This window comes from Onychomys torridus, chromosome 6 (genome assembly GCF_903995425.1).
Source record: "Onychomys torridus chromosome 6, mOncTor1.1, whole genome shotgun sequence".
Classification (NCBI taxonomy): Eukaryota; Metazoa; Chordata; class Mammalia; order Rodentia; family Cricetidae; genus Onychomys; species Onychomys torridus.
Window position 1 is genome coordinate 59,143,842 of NC_050448.1, and position 15,309 is coordinate 59,159,150.

Consider the following 15,309-nt stretch of genomic DNA (forward strand, 5'->3'; position numbering starts at 1 on the left):
AAAGTCTCCCAGCCAAAGACTGTACGTTATATTCTGACACTATAAATCATGGTTGGAAGTGACTTGTTGGTATTTTTTTCATAATAAAGTGAGCTAAAGCTGCCCCAGATGTTTGCTTGTACCTGGTCAAGTGGATTGCCCTTCTCTTCATTTCGATGAGTAGTTTCTGTTTGGGGGAAGATGCTAATGACTGCCTTCAAAGGCCTCATAGGTACCATGTATTGGTCCCTCCACCATTTAATTCTCTATGTGACTGTCCAACTCCCATAAAGGAGTTATCATCAAAGTGTGTGAATAGTTGAAGTTAAATCTGTTTTACAGTTCAATGAAAAGTAGGAAGTTGCAAGTAGTTTAAAACTGTGCGACTGTTCCCCAAAGGCCTACGTGTCAAAGGTTTCTTTCCTAACTGCGCACTCTTGGCAGATGGTGACAACATCAACAGATGGGGGCTAGTGGGAGATCTGTAGCAATTGAAGGCATGCCTGAGAGGACAGTGATTCCCTTTCCTTTCCTCTTCTTACTCCATGTCACTTCCCAGCTATGGCACAAACACTTGGTTCCAATCTTGGAATTGAACTGATGTTATCACATTTGTAAGCAGCACTTCCTTGACTCAGTTATTTTGTTCTTTCTTCTAGCAAAATCCCCAAGGAATAACATGAACTGTTTTCCACTAAGAGAGAAGCAGCCATTCATGCAGTCATCTGTGCACCTGTGCACACAAATATTCACTGTCATCCATGTATTTCCTAAAACAGTCTTTGAAAAACACACATCATCTCTCATCCACATTCTTTAATGCTCAGCATGCCCTTTGTCTCATGGTTCTAACACCGTTGCAGAGGGAGAAGGCAACGGCTTTTCTTTTTCTACAGTAATGGCTCCTCACAAGCAGGTCTAGGGAACCTCTAAGAGAGAGACTTGCTTCAGGAAAATAATTTTTGATAGATAATTTTTATTTAGATAAAATGCCAAAATAATAGAAAAGTTACAGGAATCATACATGGAGCTTCCATATATCTTTTACATGGATTATATACAGTAAATCCCTCCACTTGCTCCAGGTGTACACAGGTATAGAGGTGACAGTGATCATATATTATATACACATGAGAGATACACGGAGTTTCTTCCCACTGCTTGGGTTGGAACTCAGGACAGCATACATGCTAGGCGGTTGCTCTGCCGCTGAGCTCTATCTCCATTCCTAAAAGGCAGTGTGAGATGCTAATTAATGTACAAGCTTCTGAATCATATTATTACTAACATAGCAACTTCCTAAATACACAGGTGATGAGAACAATGTCCTGTTTGATGCTTCTAATTGCCTGTAATTCCTATTACTTTCCTTGTAATGAATTTTAATTCCAGAAAGAGCAAATGAGTGAGTGTTTAATAAGACACTACCAACCATTAAAGAAATCCACTGGAGTGTTTTAGTCGTACCCCTGGGGAACCAGAACTAGGCAAGTGATGACTATTACTCCCAATGCCTGGAGACTAGTGGAGGCAGGAAATGACTTTTAAACTGATTTTCTTTTCAAATCCTTTCACAAAAAGTCAGAACATCTATAGTTCTGCTAATACCAATTCAAAAACCCAACTGTGCATCTGTTTTAAAGGCATGTCCTTTTACCAAACTGAACACTGGGATGTAACACTGGGGAGAATATAAACTCACACCATTAGCAATCAAATCCAAGCTCCATGGTGATGAAGTCACTCAGGAACAGAGCACTTGCCTAGCATGTACAAGCTCTGTGCTCAATCCCCAGAATCACACATCCATGTGCAATGAGAGGGGAAGAAAGGGGGCTTGAGAGGGACCAGGGAGGGACAGGAAATGAGTTAAGACTCCAGAAAAACATATAAAAATTCTCACAATGAAACCACAGTAAGGTTTTCTCCATCGGTATTAGTGGTTTCTTTAGAAAATGCTATTAAGATATTTTAACTAGGATAAAAACTTCACAGATATACACACCAAATAATACAAAATTTGATTCTTAACACATACTCTAAAATGGTCAGCAGAAATACTTAAGAAGCTATCAAAAAAGATTAAAATAAATCCCATTTTCTACTTCTGAGCTAAAACTTTTTCCCCTTGGTTTTCATGGCTCAACATGGCAGTAGAGGATCATTTGGACATGTGTGTGTGTGAGAACACTTTACCACTGTGCTCTACTGCAGGCTCTCTGTATGCAAACTTTAATTGCATGTCACATTGCTTTAATTGAATTAGAATATTGTTATATTTTAACTCAGGCTGTAAGTCATTTTATTCTGAAATGTTTGTTGTTAGTATGTTTTACATGGATTAATAGTTAGTAAATTTTCATTATTAAGTGAAACAGGCTTTATCTCATATAGAATCAAAACAAAAAAAGTGTTTGTTTTATGATATATTGTGTTTCGGAGAATATTTTTAATGTCAAACATGAAAATATTTTTTAATAATTGCAGAACTATTTTACACTAAATTTTAATCTAATGTTTAATTGCTTATTTTCTAAAAAGAGAGAAAGAAAGGAAGAATGAAAAAGGGAAAGAAAAGAAAAGAAATACCCACATACACACATACACAAAGATATAGCTGAAAGGAAGGGGCAGGCCTATTGTGTTACATATGCTGCGGTTAAATGAGGAAATCTAACCAGAGGCAGAGCTGAAAGTCCAGAAGCTCTTACAGAATTAAACACTGTCATTTCTACTCAGAGACTTTAAAGGCGACACTATCGCAAACACACTTTAATAAGCACAGCGTTGCACTGGGCACAGGCTGCAGGTGAATCCATTGCTTTATATGGTTGAACATGACTACAATTGCCTGGGATATGTACAATGTGCTGGATTTTGAGTGCAGGTAGTGATTGTTCTAGAACAAAACCATGTCCCCAAAAGTCACTTTTGAGGTTTTTTGTTTCTTAACTAGAAGAGGGTTGAAGAGTTGAAGTGAATACTTTTTTTGTCATGTTAAAGGGGAGACAGAGGAGACTAGGACTTTGTCCCTGAACCTTGAACACTGCTTTTCATCTTCCGTAATCATAAAGTCATTTCAGAGGTTCTGCAAGTCCTCAAAGGAGTCAAACACACAAGCATGGGCCTCACTAATCTACTCCTGACGCTTTGCCTAAGAAGTTGGCGTTCCCATCTTCCACATCTCTCTGCTGGAACCACGGTTTAGAACTAGGCCCTTGTTGTTGATAAGCATCCAGAAAATGACAGATTCCGGGAATGTCACTAGGGAAGTTGGGTGGAAGCTCCTCCCTGGATCTCGGGGTGAATACAAAACCAGGGCAGTCTTTGAGTAACCTGAAAAACATTAAAATAAAATGAGAAGTTAATGCTGACAGAAACATTTGGCAATTCAGGACACGAAGACAACAGAAATAAACAGATATTACTACAGTAGTCATATTAGGTATGATTGACAAAAGGATTCCCCACACACAAAAATGCTACAAAGAGTCAAAATAATAGAAATTCTGCTTACTCACACATTGACTCACATTAAAAGGAAAGTTAATTATACAATATTGGGGATGATGTGATATATAACAATGATCATAAACATAAAATTACTCTAAATTTTAATAATAGCAAACATATCATTTTAATGTGATTGAAAAGGGTTTCCTAAGTTAAAAATAATAAATCACTGTCCATTCACTTGCAACTGAGATAAAAACATGGGCAAAAAGTTGTGAAAAAAAGGTAAAAAGATAAAAGTGATATGAAAATTACTTTTTTGAAATATTAGTGGATTTTTAAAATTAATTCCATAAAGGTAGGACTGAAGTGTGCTCTTGGGTGGGAGGGGCTTGTTAGAGACAGGGCTTCACGTAGCCCAGTTTGGCTTCCAACCTTGGACTTCTGAACCTCCTGACACCATCTTCTAAGCACTAGGATTACAGGCAGGCACACCACTCTTCGTTTATGCAGTGGTGGGGACTCACCCCAGGACTTCAAAATGCTGGGTGAGCATGGTATCAATGGAGGAAAGTCTCCAGCCCACAAAGGAGCTTCAGTAGCACATGTTGGAACTCTACTTCCTGTTTGGTATCTGTTTGTATAAAGGAGCATAAATATAAGGGAACAGCAAGAGACTGACTTGGCGATATGGAAGCTTTTAAGTTTTTATAAGATTAAATACTACAATATTCTTGTGATCTGTAGGGATCTGCAACACTCTCTGTTATTTGGGGTTTCCCTTACAGAGTTTTTTGGGTTTTTTTTTTTTTGATAAGATAACATTTATAGAATAATAAATGTCTATAGACATAGAATGGCTGTTTATTTTCTGGTTAAATGAGGAGAGGTGATACCAAAACACAGGAAGTTACTGGCTAGGTTGACAAATGCATATACTGGGATTGACCCTACGGCCTCATTCAAGCTAGGTCAGCCGTTTGCTGCCGAGCTATGTCTCTAGCCTTCCTTTAACTTTGTCTTTATTTTTAAAATATTTATTCATTCATATTTTATGTGTATTGGTGTTTTGTCTCCATGTATGATACATTGTGTATGTGCCTGGTTCCCCTTGAGGCCAAAACAGAGTGCTGGAGTTACAAAAGGTAATAACTACCTTGTGGGTGCTAGGTACTGAACCTGAGTCCTCTGCATGAGCAGTAACTGCTCTTAATTGCTGAATCACCACTCCAGACCCCTCCTTTAAGTTTCCATTTTGAGACAGAGTCTAGTAAATTTCCCAGGCTTGCTTTGAACTCACTGTAGTTCAAACTAGCCTTGAACTTGATCTCATCCTACTTCAGCCTCCCAATCAGCTGGTGTTTGAGGCCTGTGCCACAGCTCACCGCTCCACTAAGAGTTCCTTTTGGTCTTAAAGGACACTTGGCTTCTGTGTTACAATGTCACCATTTGCTGCTGGTCGTCAAAAATACAGACTGAAATTGTTTAATGACCTGGCAATTTTCCTCTGCTGACCCTTTTGTCCCTATGGTTCTGAAGCAGGGGATTTCCCCCTTGTTCTTGATTGTCAGGAGTGATCCTCAAACCCTGGGAAATTTTCTGAATTACAGAGTTACTGGTTTTTCATTTTTTGTTTTTTTAACGAACCCTTTGGGTCCCACCTGGTTTATGTTAATGAGATGACTCAGAGCGGGGCCAGGGTTCCAGAAACGTCTTCCACATTAGTAGAGAGTTGGGGTAGGGGACTGGAAACTGTTTCATTAACCAAGGCCCATCCTCCCTCAATAAAGCAGGGGATGCAGGCATTAACCCTTGAAAGAGCAGAGCCTCCTGGTTATGACTCCACTGGCATGGCAAAAGCCAGTAATATGTCCGTCCAGATTACATGAGGAAAAGCCCAGGAACTCTACATTTGGACCCCAGTCAGGCCTCACCCTCTATGCTTTTTCATCTGGCTGATCCTGATTTGTATTCTTCATGAATAAGGCATCCTGGATTGCTCGGGCAATACTTACCTGAATCTGATTTAAGTCTAGAAGACTAACTTGAAGGGGTCAGGGAAACCCTCATATTATCTGTCCAAAAGTGCTACAGTCCAAGCACTCCTAGGGTGTGACTGGTGTCTGATCTTAGTTTTATTGAGCACTGGTTCCTATAAAATGATGTAATTATGTTAACTCTGGGTAGCTACTACTGGAACTGTACAGCCAGATACCAGATGGTTTTAGAATACCCACTGATATACTAGCAAGGGAAACAGACATTTTGAATGAAAAATTATAGATGTGATATCTGCTAAGAATTAATGCTAAAATTATCTCCCAAGGATAGTGAAAGTCTTAAAGCAAGTTAAAGAATTCTAAAAGTGATTTCCTTTCATTTTCCTGTAAGATTTCCAGTGCAAATAAAACAGGTGTGGAGGACAGACAAAAATGACAACCGCATCAAAGTGGAAACCATGCAATGAGTACCTGTATGTTGTGGGGCTGACATTGATTTTCCGTGGCACACTGCAGGACTCAAATTTGTTAGCCAGAGTGACATTGTTTCCAAACAGGCAGTAGCGGGGCATTTTCACTCCAACAACTCCAGCAAAAACTGACCCAGAATGCAGTCCAATTCGCATCTGGAAGCAAAATAGCAGTGTTCCAGGTCACTTCCCACCTGTCAGGATTGTTTTGACTGTCTTGTCTAGAAGTTTCTAACCTCTGTGACTAACTCCTTCACATCCCTATCTTCCAGGGAACCACCTCTAAGGCTCAAGCAAAGCAGCATTACCAGGGCAGAGTCAGCGGTTACACCTGGTAACTCTGCTCTTTGGGTGTTTGGTTTTATTTCACCTGCCTTTAACATCTGGAATACTCTGGCCTCTCAGGATCACTGCAGCAGAATAACAAAGGACCTGTGGATGTCTCACACAAAGCTGCTCTGTCCTTTAAATGAGGGCAAGACATCCTTTTTTAGACTGTTGCAGGAAACTCTTGAAACAAGGACAGAGAAGGGCCACCTGTAGATCTGGATACTCAGAAGGCTAAAAGCAGGATGAACTCTGAATTCTGGAGTTTCAGCTCAGCTTGGGCAAGCTAGTCAGGCTCCAATTTCAAAATAAAAAGTGATGGGATCTAAAACAAAACATTTTGCTTTACAGTAATTTTATGCCAAATACTAGTTCTTTATTTAAATGACTAGCAACTGAGGAAAGGAATTGTAATATTGAAGTAGAAATGACAGAGGATAGAGAAAATTATAGTGTCAGGGACCCACATCCCTGTAGTTACAATCTATACAGTCTAGACTCAGGAACCTAAAATCCAGACTCACACAACATAAAACTTAAGGCAATATCTAAATGGAAGACACAGTCTGGAATGGAACTTAGAAATTATGGTCAGAGGAGCCTTTGGATGAAATACTTTCTCTTTATTTTGAGCCCAAGTCTCACATAGTCCAGGCTGTCCATGAACTGGCTATATAGCAGAGGATAGTTTTGAATGATTCTCTTGCCTCCACCTCACCCCCAAATGCTGGAATTGGGATGAAATCATTTTAAATGGGCTACCCTAAAAGATAGTGGTCCTTGATGAAGTGAAAGGGTGCCCACATTCTTAACTGACTGCTACAAGCATGTATGCTCATTGTTTTCCGATTCTATATCTAGCTGGTCCCTTGAAAAATTTTATTAGCTATATGTCCTCTTTTAAAAAAAGGCCAAAGACTCTCGGTTATCTGAGATATTGCTTGCAATTAAAGGACTCTGTACTTTTTAAAATTTTAAACATATATTTATTCTTCAAGTGTGGTGGCTCCTGCCTTCAATGCCAACACTCTGGAGGCAGAGGCAGGGGCAGAGGCAGAGGCAGAGGCAGGTAGAACTCTGTGGTTTGAGACCAGTCTGATCTACAGAGTGAGTGCCAGGATAACCAGGGCTACATAAAGAAATTTTGCCTCAAAGAAAATGTTCTGGGGCGGGAGCGGGGCACAGCGAGTTGTGGAGGTCAGAGCAACTCTGTAGGGTGAGTTCTTTCCTCCTGCCTTTGCTGAGCAGAGAATTCACCAAGCTTTCACAATGTCTTTACATATCTGCTGAGCAGTCTTTCCAGCTCAAGTTTTTTCTAGTTTTACAGCTAACTTCGGGCATTTGCAAGAAATATCCTAGAATCTTTCAAGATGTCATATCCCCAATTATCCATCATTTTCAGAGCAGAGCATTGGGAGAGCAGCCTTCTGCTTTCTGTACCCTTGTTTCCTCCTGCTTATTTTATCTATAAAACACAGGGGTACATAATTCTTAAAGCCAGAAGTCTTGTATAATATTAGGGGGGCCAGCCTTAATATTATACATCCCAGGGGCTCAGGAGAGAGAACTACTAACGGTGAGGACTATTTTCAGGAAGTAGAAGCTCAGCACACCAAGCTCTATAGTCCACTTGCTTTAATTCCTCTGGCATAACATCCTATATACCCAGCTTCAGTTCTGTTCTCATGCCTAGCTCCTTTCTTGCCTGCTTTCTCTCTATATTTATCTACTGCTCCCTCTAAGTTCTATCTTAATTCTCTCATCTTAATTCTGCCTCACCTAGGGCCTTTTCAGCTTGTTCTTACCCAGCTAGTGCTTCCCCATCTGACTCTTCCTCATCTTCTATCTCTTTTCTCTGGTACTCTCTTATAGCTCTTCAATCTAGTTCTTCCCCATCTCAGTTTGTTCCTCTCAAGTTCTTACCCATCTAGTTCTTCCATTCTCTTTTCTCTTCTCTGTCCTGTGCCCTGGAAGTCCCTGTATAATAAGGGAGGGTCCCAGCTAAATTGTGTAAAGCTATTACTTAATGTCCACCTGACCTAGGCCGTGTCTCCTTGTGGAACTTACCTTAAGTCAGGTGACTAGCATGTGAACTGTTATCACTGTTAGTCCTTGAAAGTGGCTAAGGGAGATATCTGATTCCAGAGAAAGCCTTTCCGGAGGCTGTTCTCCAAACACCTTCAATATGTATGTCCAGAGAGTGATCAGTTCATACTGTTAGCCCTTCATAGGGAAAAGTCAATTGGGAAAACTATGAAGGCACACATGATTTTCATAACAAAAGACAGCTGATATATAACAAGCCAAATAACACCAAAAACTCCTTCGAATTTGGCTTCCTCTGGAGGAATTCCCTGATCCCTCTAGATAGTGACTTTGCTATAACCAGCTGAGTTCTTATGATATATTCCTGTGGCCCACAGCACAGAAGTCTACACTAAGAAGAAAAACTTAGCTGTCTGCTGTACCTAGGTTTTTTTCATCTTTAGGATAGTATGGATTTGCACACCTAACAATTGTACAATTGAATCGGCCATAAATACAACCTTAACACAACTGTATTAAGGAGGAGCCTGTGTTCTCTTGGGCACATTCCCTTGCTCCAGGTTCTCTCTGTATATTGATATTAGGATTTTTTAAATGATAAATTTACCATAACATTTTATTGTTTTATTTCATAAATAATATGTAAGTGTATTCTCCTCACAGATATGGCCAGAGCCTCACATATTCCTCCCACATAGCTTTGCCTCTCTCCCCTTCTCCAATTCTCAATCTTATATTTACCCCAAATTCAAGAACAAAAGTTCATCCATAACATAAGATGAGCAACATGTCTGAATGGATTTCTTTTCATTGGGAAAAGTGAGTGAAAAAATGAAAGGCAAAGAGAATTTCACCTCTCAGTAACTCTTGAAGGGAACCTTATAGTAGGGAAGCCCTTGATTGGAGGGTTGTTTGGCGTTGCCTTTTTCATCTCCTGGGCAGCTAGGTCAAGGAAGGTTCCTGATGGGGATTTCCCTCTTTCCTGACACCTATTGACTTTCACTGTGAAGTCTAATCCTCAGTTCTCTACCCATAGTCCACTCACAGTTTTCCTGAGTGAGGAGGAAGGATTTTGTGGCTAATACCAACATGTGACTGCACTAGAGAACAGCCCAGAGTTAGAAAGAAAAACAAAAATTCAAAAACAAAGCAAAACAAAAACGGACAGGGAAATAATTTTTACGTCTTCATGAGGAAACCAGATGAGAAGTAAGGGAAGACTGATTGCCGAATCCAAGACTCCAAAACCAGACTCCAGGGGAACTGGGCCAGTCTTCAAATGTTGTCCCTCAAATTAAATGAGGTGCTGTCTAACTCACAGTGTGCATCCCTTCATACATACTCATTTCCCTGTCAGCTAAAAACATTCCCCACTCAGCTGTTTTGTTCACTGTGACTCTAATTCCATCAAGTGTTTCATAGGACTGCCCATGAATAGACAATGAAAGACCTATTTAATGTCTCCTTCACAGGTCACTAAGGCTAACCTGTTATTATCCTGGTAATTATCTTTAAGGCTAACTATAAATAATTCTCCTAGCCACAAAAATAAGAACAACTACATCGAGACAACTAACAAAAACCCTACCCTTAATCTCCTGATATGGATCTGACGTATAAAGATAATTCATGTGGCAATTGTGGCTTTATTGCTAATAATCTAGATATTTTTTAATATTTATTATATGTTGTGAACTCTCTTATCAAAATATTAGGAAAAAAACACTTTCTTCTCTAAAAATTCAAGTATAGAGACTAAATCTAATGTTAGATGCCGTGAAGCTTTTAGAACACAGCTGCAAAGTATCCCATAGTCATCTGCTTCAGATTTGGGGTCTGTGCTCCCTCCCCTGAGCAGACAAGTGATTGCTCTGAACAATAGAAATAGGTGGGAATGCCTCTGTGTGCTGTGTAAGGTTAAGTCATAAAAGGCCACACAGCATCTACCAGTCATTCACTAGGATGTTTACCACTATGGGAAAAATATGATTACTCTTAGCCCACCATGCTGGAGCATGTAGAATGTAAGTAGACAATAGCAGCCAGTACCAGAATTTCTATCATCCTACCCAGCAGATGGGTAAAGCTGCTATTTTTGAATGGATCTTCCTGTTCATGCAGTACAACCCTAACTTTTCCATACATCACCATCTACTTGGTTATTCTTAGTGAGAGTTCCAGATATTTTGCACCTAAAACTTGGCAGCCTTCTTATAACTTATTCAAACTCATGAATCTAAATCAGTACATAGCAAATGTCTGTGAATTTATACTAGTAAATGTTGGCAAGTATAGGATACAGCAATATATGAGTGAGCTGACAGATGAATTTGAAAATGTTGTGAAGGCTCAGACACATGGCTTCTCTAGGTGACAGAAGGCTAAGGCTAAACTTGTCTTTACTATCGCTTCACTTCCATGTTTTCCTTCTTTCTTGAAATTAGATACTGAATGTTGAATGGATAGAATTCTGTGTTATTTTTAGGATTCATTGCTGAAAAGTCATCAAGCAAAGAGTATTAAGATTAAGTGGCATATTTGCTATAAGACAACTTCTATAATCCATTCAGGTTTTATCTATTGAATCAACACCTGGCATTTTGTTTTTATTTTCTTTTTTGCAATAGTACATTATTCTGAATCTGTCTCCTCTAGAATTCTTACAATGTCACATGCCTAGAGAATACTGTTGGCTCCATAGTCAATATTCTTTCAGTTTTATATTTTTATTAAAACTTTATTATAAAGAACCTACAAAAAAAAATCCCAAGCAGTGAATTAACCATACCAAATGAACACCTAAACGAACTTCTACCCAGTTAGAATAGCCATTCCACAGCTAATTTTCTAAGGCGATACCCTCTGCCATTGCTGAAAAACAAATACTTCATTTTCTAAACTACCTGGTGCTTTCTAGATGCATAAAGCTGGATGGATGCATTAGCTTTGGAAGGTCAGCTTTCCACAGAGACTGTGTCCCTTGTGCTTCCAATGGTGAGTACTGTGGTGGGAGCTTTGTGACTGCATGGCATGCTTAGTAGAGAGCCCATTTACCAGTCTTATATCTTGCAACAGTAGTGACACAAGAATTTCCATCTTACTGGTTCAGTTTCCAGCAGGTTTCAGTCTGTCTTGCAACAATGAGCATAAGAAGCAACTTCCTGCCCTGGATGGTTTTCTGCCAAAGCTGAAGTGATATAGCTCTGGCATGTGCTCTCAAACCACAGGCAAAGCACTGGTCTGCTGTAAATTTTAGGAGATTGAAAAAACAGCTTGCAAATGGCATTTTCACTTATCTCAATGATCGTGAAGGCCATGTAACAGCCTATGGAGATTTTTTCCCCCTCACCTAACCAATTTGAGAAGACTTTCCTCTTTAAAACCAAGCCCTGGTCGAAGACCAGGTTTTGGACAACCAACTAATATGCAACTTGTCACTGTCTTACCTTGATGGGTTCTCCATGGGGAGACATAACCTCATTAGAGAGCTCCATCATCTTCAGGGCCATCAGTGCTATCTGGACAGCATGGGTGTCACTCTCCCTGTGCAATCCCCCTGCCACACAGTATGCATCCCCAATGGTCTCCACCTAGATAAAATACAATTTGTCCATTATAAAGAAAAGCTCATGCCACAGAAACCTGAGTGCCCTGGTCCTGTAGAGAAGCTGAAACAATGTCAGAAGTAACTTTTCATTTCATAGAATGTTCACAGTGCCAACCCCTGACCTCAGGAGAGTAAATTGAAAGACTGCATGGTCTCTGAAGACACTATCAGATGGTCTCTATTGTAGACTTACTACTAACCACACGTTCTTTCCTAAAAAACAAACAAGCAACAGCAAAAACTATATAAAATGGCTTTTGCACAACAAATGGATTTGTTCTTCAGATTTTTTTAGATTTCATTTTTATTCATTATCGTATATTTATTTATGTATATGTGTGTTTGTTAGCCCTGTGTGTGGGTGGGTGACTACAGATGTCAGAAGAGGGCATTGGATTTTATGGAGATGGAGTTACAGGCCGTTATGAGATTCCCTGTGTGGGTGCTCAGAACTAAAGTCATGTCCTCTGGAAGAACAGGAAGAGTTCTTAATGGCTGAGGCATTTCTTCAGCTCATAGTTTGAATTTCTAGCAAATTTCGATAGTGGGAACAATTTCCCATCATAAAGCTACATTTCACATGAACTCACCCTCTCTCAATAATGTCATATGAATGCAATAAAAAAGTGTGATGTAAAACTGAGACTCTAGTTGCCATAAAAGCAAAAGAGATAGAGGTCTTTTAAAGGATTTCTGGGAATTTCAGCAATTATTAAGGGCACTTGTGTATATTAACAACAAAGGATGGACTGAAACCAAACTGTCAAGATGGGGAATAAAAACAATGGTGCTCACAAAGCTATAAGAAAACAAACAGTTGTTTAAATTTGAACTATGCCTAGCATCATGTTCATTGTTGTTTCCACAAGCAACTTTGTCTGTCTGTGAGTATCTACAGAGAGCTAAGTGTTACTTTATCAATTTAAATGCATATATAATTCTTCTTCTCCTAGTGGTTGAACTTGTCCTGTCCTTGCATTATACTATTCTCATCTACAGAGTCCATTATGAATTACAAAAGTAAGAAGAGAACAAAGGGAAGGAGGGACAAACATTATGAGCTACTTCAAATAATTTCTACAGTGATACTTGGGATGCCTCCAGAGTAGCTCTGAATGTGTCTTTGGTAAGGTATGACTCGTATCTTCTCATTGTACCTCTTTCTCAGCCCACTGAATTTCCATCATCACTCAGCCACACTAAGCATAGTCTCTCTTATTCTCCACTTACCTAGAACAAACAGCAGATACCTGTTTGCTTATCATTCACGTCCTTAAAACATCACCTATTAGAAATGTCTGTTTTAAGCCTTGTGTAGAGCTAGGATCTTTTAGCATCTTCAGTTCATCTACTCCTTAATCAGCTCTATGTTTCTTCCCCAAAATTGGAATTTTCTATATAACCACTCCTTCTTCTCTACCACCCTAGGCTCTGAATATGTCTGTTGGATTCACTGCATCATCTGCGACAATACTTTGCTTTTCCTCACTAATGTCTTCATAAAAAACACTCATCTTAATGCAAAAAGCGTTATAGCGTCCCAACACAACATTTAGGAGGACCACTACTTCCCACTTGTACTGCCAGTTAGGTGCCTATTCCCTCTGCGGTTGTCACATTTTATGTCTACTAGAATAGTTAAGCATCCAACAGATCATATAGGAAGTAGACATTTGCTTGCTCTCCTCTCCTCCCTATGGAGACTGGGCCAACAGTATTTATTTTGTTCACTCATGAAAGCAAATGCTGGATAATCAACAACATTATGCTAGGATAATAGCTTTTCATAGTGCTAGTGCTAGAGGGTCCTCTGAAGCCTATTTGAGAAGAAAAGTAATAATTTTACCCAACTGTGAACTACATTAATGGCATGCCTAGCAAGATATAATCACTGATGGTATGGATATTAAGGCAGTAACCCACCACCTTAAGAAATTGGATTTAAGGCTCATTCCAAAAGACAGAACCTGTCATTGATACTGTCAAGGAGACCAAAAACCTGTGGCTAGAGAGGTCATGGTTTGTAGGTGAAAACCTATTATTATTATGTGCTAAATGAATGTAGCATCAAAGTCACTTGTAATGATATACTGTTATGCACACACATCAGTACATCTCTCAATCCTCACCAGAGAATCTTCTTGCAATAGATGGTAATTAACATTGAGACTCACAACTGGTCAATGTGTAGGGAACAAGAAACTTTGGAATGTTCAGCCCTAGACGGGATGTCTATATCGCACCCCTGCCCTCAAGGTGGGGGACCTTCTTGGAAGAGGCAACAGAAACATTGTTAGAACAGGGTTGAAGGTGACTTCAAGGAAACTGTGTTTTACACACACAGCAGAGCAGATCCACATATGAACTCACAGTGATTGCAACAGCATGCATAAATCCTGTGAAAACTCTACCCGGACAAAATCCCAGCATGGAGGAAGGGGTTAGGAAGGAAGTTTCAGTCCCAGCTGAGAAAGACCTTTTGGCCTTTGGTTGCTGCCGGGAGAGAAAAAGTCAGTTTTCTTTAATGATGTACACCTGGTACATTCAGCACACTTCGTGGCAGACCCATTCCCAGGAGTAGTTGGGCAACACAAACTGGCCTTGGTGGGTTTTAACTGAGAGAAAGATGACATGAAGTTGGGTAGGTAGACAGGTAGGCGGGGTTCAGAGAGAGAGAAATGAATGTGATCAAAATACAATGTATGAAACTCTTAAAGAATTCATGAAAATGTTATAAAAATAGACCCTTCATAAGCTATTTTCAGCTATTTCCATGCAGAATCAGAAGCGAGGAAAAGGTGGAAAGGAGAGTTGGGGGAGTGCTGTCTGCCTCCATCTGAAGCCAGTTAGTCAAGGAACTCTGTGGACACCCTCCTTCTTGGAGGGGATATAGCTCAGGAGTCCTTGATAGAAGTCATCCCAACTAAGAGCAGGGGGTGACAAGTACTTCTGTGGTACTCACAGCTGTCTGTGTGATGGAAAAAAGATTTGCTTCTCTCAGTTCTGAGGAAAGAGCTATTCTCCATGGAGAACATAACTAGAAATCAAGAAAGAATTCCACAAGAGGCCATCAAATGTAACTGAACCAGTGCCAATTATTTTATCTGTAATTATACTAGGTCCTCTTCCCTACCCCTCTCCCCCCCCCCCCGAAGAAAATCACAACTCCCTTGGAGATTTCCTGTCAAGAATTTCACAAGATGCTGCTAGCATCTCCTCAGAAACAAGGCTGGGTCTATGTGAATTCCCATAAACAATATTTGCTTCTTCCCAGTAGTTTATTTCTTTTGTGTTGGGCTGAACTCTGGAGTTACCAACTGCTGGGACAAACTGAACAGATGATTTGAGTCAGATAAGATGAATGTTTCATTCTTACTGCCACTGTCTAAAATGAGGCAAAAGAATTTAAACCAGCAAAACCTTTTAA

At 39.8% G+C, this 15,309-nt stretch overlaps 1 protein-coding gene across 1 annotated transcript in view; it reads right to left on the minus strand.

Annotated features, from left to right (window-relative positions):
• Positions 1-950: 950 nt before the first annotated feature.
• Positions 951-15,309, minus strand: part of Gucy1a1 (guanylate cyclase 1 soluble subunit alpha 1) — a 58,492-nt gene continuing 44,133 nt past the window's right edge. The window contains exons 7-9 of the mRNA XM_036189446.1: positions 11,722-11,865; positions 5,904-6,058; positions 951-3,315 (exon numbers count right to left, since the gene is read on the minus strand). Coding sequence (XP_036045339.1) covers positions 3,111-3,315; positions 5,904-6,058; positions 11,722-11,865 — 504 coding nt within the window. The 3' untranslated portion in view covers positions 951-3,110. The remainder of the gene's footprint in view (positions 3,316-5,903; positions 6,059-11,721; positions 11,866-15,309) is intronic.